Source organism: Rosa chinensis, chromosome 3 (genome assembly GCF_002994745.2).
Source record: "Rosa chinensis cultivar Old Blush chromosome 3, RchiOBHm-V2, whole genome shotgun sequence".
NCBI lineage: Eukaryota > Viridiplantae > Streptophyta > Magnoliopsida > Rosales > Rosaceae > Rosa > Rosa chinensis.
In genome coordinates, this window is record NC_037090.1 from 47,124,009 (window position 1) to 47,132,548 (window position 8,540).

The 8,540-nt window shown below is 45.5% G+C and overlaps 1 protein-coding gene across 1 annotated transcript; it reads right to left on the reverse strand.

Annotated features, from left to right (window-relative positions):
- Window positions 1-353: 353 nt before the first annotated feature.
- Window positions 354-929, reverse strand: LOC121052331 (secreted RxLR effector protein 161-like). The gene has a single exon (XM_040517069.1). It carries the CDS (start codon window positions 927-929, stop codon window positions 354-356), a length of 576 nt encoding a protein of 191 aa, XP_040373003.1.
- Window positions 930-8,540: the final 7,611 nt, after the last annotated feature.

An 8,540-nucleotide genomic window follows, 5' to 3' on the forward strand; every position in this document is an offset into this window, starting at 1 on the left:
TGCAAATTTTAATTTCCTAGTTTTTAATTTCCAAAACCAAAAATTAATTCCCCCAAATATTTGCTCACATTTTTCATTGTAAGTACCATAAGGCCTTGAGCCTACCAATTTATTTTGGTGAGTTCTTGGCTACTTTTTGGCTTCGGGAGACCTAAGCCGTGCATGTGTGAGACTTGGTGTTTCACTTAGCCATTTTACAATTTTTCTTTTAGTTTAGCAAGTGACTTTTGTGACCCATAAACCATTGGATTTGAGTTAGCTCAAGATCCCCGAGGTACGATATTTCCGGGTTTAAATATTTCCCAATTCTTTGATGACCGTGTCCTTGTTGCGCGTAAGTTGCATTATAGGCATCAAATCACAGCCTCATTATCACAGAATGCTTTAAGTGCTCCTGAGACTATAGACTTAAGGACTTCAGTTTGCATCAAAAAATTCTTAATCCACAAGCCTTCATAGACTCCTTCATATACAGCTATGAACTCTGCTTGCATTGTGGAGGTGCCAATCAATTTTTGTTTCATGGTTTTCCATGCTACATCAATTCCAACAAGCATAAAAACATAGCCGCAAGTGGACTTCATGGAGCTGGGATAGTTACCTGCAAAGTCTGAATCAGTGTAACCAAGCAACTTCAGATTTTCCACTTTTCTGTAAACTAACACGTGAGACTTAGTTCTCTGTAAATACCTAAGAACCTTCTTGCCTGCAACCCAATGCTGATGAGAAGAGTTTGATTGTAACCTAGAGAGAATACCTATTGCAAATGATAAATCAGGTCTTGTACAGACCTGTGCATACATTAAACTGCCAATGAGCCTAGCATAAGGTCTGCTTTCCATGTCACCACTCTTCCCCCCATTTTTAGAATTCTTAGAAAACTTATCTTCTTTAGACATAGGGACGTCACCAGGTGCACAGGATTCCATACCAAACTTTTTCAAGACTTTATAGATATAGGCATGGTGATGTCGCCTGAAAGCAAGCGCATAATTTAACCCTAAAAATATCATAGTAGTATAAGCAAGTAGGGATCGTTCTATTCCGGGGATTGAGGGTACACCTGTCATTGTCAAACAATTAAACAATTAAAATTAAAACAAAGTATAATATTCACAACTATAAACATTGTACACGAAAAAGGGGGATTTTGTTTTTGGTTTTTTTGAAAATAAAACTAAGTTAACAAAACAATTAAAATGCAAAAACATAAAAATACAAATGGAATGAGAGAACAAAGATCAAAATCGAAACATATGATTAAAATTGACTCAAACCCTAATATTTGTTCATCTAAGTCATGAGAAAGGAGTTGATCATGTGAAACGTTAAAAGCAAACAATTTCCCATTTTTTACTTTTCAATGCTAATTAATCTAAGTGAAAGCACAAAGACTAATCCTATCAAACATGCATTCAAGCCCTAGAAAGCTAGTCAATCATAACATGTTCAACGCATTACACATAGAGAAAGGCTATCAACTCAAGTGTACAACTTAGTATGGAAAAGTCCACCTAATTGCAATTCTCTTTAATTAAATTCGATCTTTGTACAAAACCTTTACTACTTTGATTCAAGTTTACACAAAACGAAAAGTCGATTTCATGTTCTTAAACCTAGCAACAATCATGCATAAATCCTATAAGTGTCGACCCAAATAAGATTAATACACAAAGGATATCTATAACGCAAATTTAATTAAACAAACCCACATAAGCAACTCTTGAAGAACAATAATATGAATCTGAAAATTCTCAATTAATCATAAAAATTCCAGAAATTAATATTTGTTCATACATATATGTCAACTAGAACAAAACCAACGAAATCAAAGCAAAGGTTACAAAGGAGAATCGGATTACACCGTGAGATGGAGATGGTGATGAACAATTGATGTGGTGGTCTCTTGAATCTCGAAAGCAAGCTTCAAGGATGGTGATGGAGGATGATGCTCATGGCAATTCTTCTTCTCCCTTGGCCTTGCTTGAACTCGTGGCTTGCTCTAGAGGGTGGAGGAACTCACGGCTATGCTAGAGAGATTTTCTGATTTTTTTCTAAAGTGTAAAACACAAAGGAGGGGAGCCCTTGACGTTGAGAAAAGGGGAGAATATATAGGGGACGGCCTCCTTGCTCTCCAAGCCGTGTAAAACTCATGGAATTAATCTGAAAATTCCACATAATTTCCTCCAATAATATCTTGCCAAATCAGCCCTATGAGGTGGTTCAACCAATCACAAAATTCCATTTAATTCCCTAATAATCTTGGCCGAAATTCCCTTGATAATATTCTGATTTTATACTTAAAATTCGGCCAAAATTCCTTTAGGGAATATAGGAATGTATCTAGACTTCTTTTGAGCTTTTCTTGGTCTCCACCTTTTTCTCTTTCCTTTTATTTCTCCCTTGAATTTCTCTTGGCGTCAATCACCCTAGGGTTTCTTGATTTTCACGTTGATTACCTCTTTATCTCTCTCCCTTTGCACGGCAAACACATAAAATTACTCCTCCAAGAATATTTTCTTTCCATAAAAATAGCCCTAGAAAATCTCCACCGAAATCTTCTTTTAATTTCTGATTTTCACGCCAACTTCCTTGTTTATCTCTTAGGATTTTACGGCAACAACTCCCTAGGGTTTACTCTTTGCGTCACAAACCCTAATTCCATGGGCTTTTATGGGCCTTTAATCCAATTGCCGAAAATCCACGTCATTCTTGAGAGTTTTTGGGCCTCCATGCGCCACCTTTATGCCATGTCATCATCTAGAGTCTTCAAGAAGCTTCTCTCATGCCCTGTCACTTCATTAATTCGATCTCCATTCTTGGTTGGCTTAAGAGTCTTGTTTTGGCAAGCTTTCCTTTTCTGGACAGGGTTTCCTAGTTGGACCAGGAAAGCTTCATTTCTTCATTTCTGCTCATTTGTGCTTCCCTTTGTACTTCATCTTGTCTCCCTCCAACGTTGGCTAGCTTCTCTCTCCATTTGTGAGTTCATTTCTACTTTTTAGCTCGGAAGTCCTGAAAATAGAAACTAATAAGAAAAATAGAAACTTTCCTAAAATGAAAAATGGCAACTTTCCTAAACTGAAAATGGAAACTTCCTAAAAATGAAAAATAGAAACTACAAAATAGAAACTTTCTACAAATAGGAACTTTCCCAATCAAAGAATGAAAACTTTCCTAAACAGGGTTTTACTAAGGAAATAACGCAAGAAATGTAGGAAAAAGCAAGTAAAACGTCGCATTAAAATGCTCCTATCACATGGTGTGATAAACTTAATATACCCTGTGTTCTGTCCCTCTTAATTTCAATTCCCAAAACATAAGATGCTTCACCTAGGTCCTTTATATCAAAATTATTAGACAGAAAAGCTTTTAGTGTCTTTTAATAATTTTAGAGTTAATTTGATTATAGTCCAAAAGCTAGACCCTATATTGATTGTAGTCTGCATCAATTTTTTTGTTAATTGCGCTCCAATGACTCAGCTGCCACCTCGGACTTATTTTCTTTTCCATCTTGCTGACTCAACTCTCATCAATTTTTTTTCTTACATGACTAATATGCCCTTATTGAATGTCTTTGCACATAAAAGGCAAGAATTAATAGGATTAAAATTAGCAATTTGATTAGTAATTTAATATCATATTTGATGTATATCTTTCTTAAATTATTCTTATTGTTCTAGCATAAAATTATGGAATTTATATGACATTGAATACCATATTTAATGTAAATATGTTAATGTCTAAGATTCAGCGGTGGCTAAACCTTGGTTAACGCTGGTCCGATGGGCGGACCGCTACTTGTGATGTAATAGATACTTCTGCTACCTGTCAAGTAAAATACAACGGGAGTCAAAGGGAGACCGCGCTGGGCGGTCTTCTCTTCTCCGATGCCTAAGTTAGTCAATGTATTTGTGTTGAATAACGGTAGGTAAGTAGTAAATGCGTATTTAATGAGGAGAGAGGAGAGAACCTTTTATAGGTGAGGAAGAGGCTGACCTGTTCCATGTTTTCGATGTGGGACTGATATGCTTCAGTTCCCAGCTTTTGGAGCTTCTGATACTATCTTAGCGCGGCGCGTCAGCGGTGATCTGGGGGTGAGCCGGGGCTCAGGCGGAAGCCTGCTTGGCTGTGCTTTTGTAGGTCACACCGTTAGTGGTAGTTGGTACCGCTGACGATAGCATGAGCGTGGCTCATTCTAGCTAATTATGCTTGGAAAATGCTCATGTAAGTACAAGTCCCCCAAGTCCCCAGTCAAGGAGGGCAATCTTGGCTGGGGAGTTGCCTAGCGGTTTGAAGCGTTACTTCCGCTAGACTTGCCAGAGCATAATTAGCGTCAGTGCGTTATCAACCATGGACTTACTGAGCAAACGCCTTATACCCTTTCGGGTGGGCCCCTGCTAGGCCCCCCAGGGAGTCCCCCACTCCCCGGCTAAGAGAGACCTCCGTTTGGTCTGTGTTTTGTTTGTTGAGGGGAGCTGCGCGGAGCAGAGGGTGTTGGGTAGCGAGCCCAATCTTTGATACCCGAGTGGCAGGGGTCAACGTGCCTGATCAGGGCCGTCGTAAACTGTTGACAAGTCCCCTTGTCCCAGAGGGACGTAGCTTCTGCAACACCGCGTGGCGGTCGTCGTAGACTGTTGACTGTAACGCCGCATGGCGGTCGTTCGTCAGAATGAGGCATTACCTCGGGAATCACCGTTGGCGGATGTGCCTCCGCTGACAATAAGCGGCAAGAAGTGTCGCGGGGACCTGGCTGGTTTTCGTTCAGCGGAGACCGTCTTGCTTGCAAGACGAAGAGGGAGAAGTTTCGCTAGCTGTGTTGCGCTTAACGGAGACTGTCTCGCTTACAAGATGAAAAGGGAGAAGTTCCGCTAGCGGTGTTGCGCTTAGCGGAGACTCTCACTTGCAAGATGAAGGGAGAAGTTCAGCTAGCGGTGTTACTCTTAGCGGAGACTCTCGCTTGCAAGATGAAAAGGGAGAAGTTCCGCTAGCGGTGTTGCGCTTAGCGGAGACTCTCTCGCTTTTCAAGATGAAAAGGGAGAAGTTCAGCTAGCGGTGTTACGCTTAGCGGAGACTCTCGCTTGCAAGATGAAAAGGGAGAAGTTCCGCTAGCGGTGTTACTCTTAGCGGAGACTCTCTTGCTTGACGGTTGGTATACCTGCTTTGTAGACAGTTACTTCGGATAGACGCTTCGTTTGACGGCGCCCGATACGTGGCCATCCTGCATTGGGTTAGCATGTGGGATAACGTCTCCTCAGCACTCCCGCATCCTGGCCATTAATGCGAGTAATTATGGATTTTGTAACTGAGGCGTCGCCTCGGTTAATCCGGAGAGTAAGTGCGATCGTGGGGCACGTGTACAGCTGACGTGCGATGTCGTTTTCCAGCGGAAGGCCTAGATTTGTTTGATGTTGACATAAAAGAGAGGGAAACCGAGTGGTTCACCACTTTCTGTACTTCGAACTGATATCGTCGTCGTCTTCAAGCCTTGTTCTCTGATAGTCAAGGATTGTCTTCTGCAAATCAAGTGAGAGCGTCGTTCGGTGAAGGGAAAAGATCCTTGAAAGTGAAGACCTACATCCCAAGCGTACCAGATCTCCTATATTTACAGGTTGGTGATCTGAACCTTGTTCCTGTTTCATTTTTTTTTTTGTCTGTTTCTGCTTTTGCGATTTGAAGTGATCTCTGTCATTCCCCGGTGTGTTTTGAGGGTCTAGAATGACTTTTGGGGATGGGTTTAGGTGTTTGATAGAGAGTTGAGGTTTATGGATTTTCTAGATGGTTGAATCTGGGTTTTGGATGTATATGCACTGTGTTATTGTTTTGGCACTTTCTGGGTTTTCTGGGTATGGTTGTCGTTGATGTTCTTGGCTAAAATATGACATAGGGATGGTTTAGATCTTGTTAGAACTGACTGGTTTGGGTTTTAGGGTTTGTGATGGCTAGAGTCGTAGAGATCTTGAGCAGTGAGGATTCCGGGTTTGACATGTTGCTGAACGTTGCGGATAGGATTTTTATTGATTCGTTGCGTCTGTCTGCTCCTGCAGAAACCTCACTGTCAGAACCGCTAGACATGGAACCTTTACAGACCATACCCTAGGACTAGAGAGTTCTAGGGCGAGGGAGGACGCTGCCGCCCGTAATCGGCGTGAGGAGAGGCTGACGAGCAATAACGCTGCTAGTGGTTCCGCGGATGGGGGAGAGGCTGGCGGGGAAGAAATAGAATCAACCTGGGTCCTCCGTGATGGTACTGCGGTTGATGAGGCGGGCGGGCCGATGACAGTAGCCGCTGTGAATCGCCTAAAGCGGGTGTTTCGCCTCCCTGGGGTTGTGAAGCTGCGGCCGTCGATGAAGGACGAGAGAGCGTCGATTCTGCCAGCAGGGCATGCCTCCGTGCACGAGGAGATCTCCGTCAGGGAGTAACGTTACCCCTACTGCCAAACCTCCAAATTTTGGTTTGCGAGTTCGACCTCTCGTTTGGGCAGATTTGCCCCAACATGTGGCGGTTGTTGATGGCGATGAACTCGCTCTGGCATCTGTCGGGATGTGAAGGGCCAACCGTAGTGGAGGTACTTCACTTCTACGAACTTGTGTATGTGAAGCGCCAAGGTTGCAATGGGGAAGTGAACTTGAGCCGCCGCCAGGGGGTACCCAAGCTAATCGAGAATCTAAAGGATTCCATGTCTCCTTGGCGGGGGACCTTCTACATTGCTACCGCGGGGTGGGAATATCAAGCGGGGTCGAATGAGGGGGCGCCGACATTTAGGATTAAGTCAGAGTTCCAACCTATCCGAGGTTGTCGCTAGCTTTCGCTGATCGAAGTTGTCGGTTTTGCTTGTACGATAATTCCTCTATTTTGTTCTAATCATTACTTCATTTTTTCTATGTAACGGGCTTGCGTTTTAACTTGACGCGCGAGGAAGAGTGCTGCGTGGCAAGGATTAAAGGCTGTTGGCAGAATCGCAACCTGCTGGACCTTCGTTTGCTCACCGGTTTGGAGTTGTTGGTCGATCAACAGTTGACGTGCACCCTTGGTAAGTAACTTCCGCTGATCTGTGCGCTAGCTCAATTTGTACCAGGATGACTATCGTTGTGCTTATTTTAGATACACTGCCAGGTAACAAAGCGAGCCGTGACGCATTTGACAAAGCCATGTACTGCGCCGAGATTAATAATTTTTTGGAGAGCATGTATGCCGCTGGGCTGGCGGCTCAGCAAACCGTCGTCGATCCACGGACATTGGCGGTGAGCCAATCAGAGACTCCTGTGGTGATGCCAATGCCTCATCACTCGCATATCGCTCCCGCTGGCCAGACCATGGCGTCGGTCGAGGGTGGGGACGAGCAAGGGGCTGCTGGAGGGAGCAAGGCCCCTGCCGCTCCTGTGCAATTGAAGGAGAGGGCGACCGCCAACCAGCGTGGGCCCCAGAAGGATAGGGTGGTGCCCACGAGGGAACCAGTTTCTATTGCGGGCCTGGAGCCGCAGAACCCGCTGCGGTCCACCAATGTGGGCGGCACACAAGGCGCTGTGCTGCGGAAACGGCGGCAAAATGATGCCGCTGAAGCAGATGAGGCAGACGACCTAGTGACCATCGGGGCCCGCCAGCAGAAGAGGGCAAGACAGGCTCCGCCGAAGGCAACTGTGGTCGTTGCCGGGGAGGTGAATGCGAGCGGTCTGGATTCCTTCGCCGCATACGCTGAATTCTTGACCGACCCCTAGAGGGAGTTTCTCTTCCACCTCTGCGAGGGGCTGGGGTTCGGCGGCCTGGATGGGACTGTTCGCTCGACAGCTATCCAGTAATCGCCCTTCAGTTCGGCCTTCGGGCATTTGTCCGTTGGTCTGCATGAGTTGTTCTTGGCGGCGTCGAGCCAGCCCTAGGTTGAGCGGCAGTTGAGGGAGGAGACCAAAGGTCTCCAGAGGGAGTTGGGAGAGGCGAAAGACAAACTGGTAGATGTCGAGAGGCGCCTGACTAAGGCAGAGCGTGATGCCTTGGATGCTCGCGGCAAGCTGAGCATTGCCATTGAGCGAGACCTTGAGCGAAACGATCACGTGTCTAGTCTGGAGCAAGACATTTCCATGCTGAAGGACCAGCTAGCGGCGAAGGCCAAGAAAGTTGAGATCCTCCAGCGGGATTCTGCTGCCAAATCCGCGGAACTGAAAAAGTTTGAAGATGAAGTTGCCAGCCTGGGGAATGAGAAGAACCACGCAGAGGCCGCCGCTGTGGAATCGTTCAAGCAGTCCTCGGCGTACAAGCAGGCCCTCACTGAGGCGGCGAAGGCTGGTGCCGCTGCAAACCTGGACATGCTCAACCAAAAAGGCGCCATTGGCTGGGTCAAAGCGTCGCAGGCTCCCAGTGCATCGAGCCAGCCGCTTGTGCCATCGGGCGGGTCTGCCTTTGCTCAGACTGGAGGTGCGCGTTCTGGCAGTGGTGAGAGTGGTCATGGTCTGATGGATGAATCGCAGCGGACTCCACCTCCTACCCAATCTGAAGTGTCCCGTGCCGAGTTCTTGGCGGCCAACACTCGGGAGGACGGTACCATGGT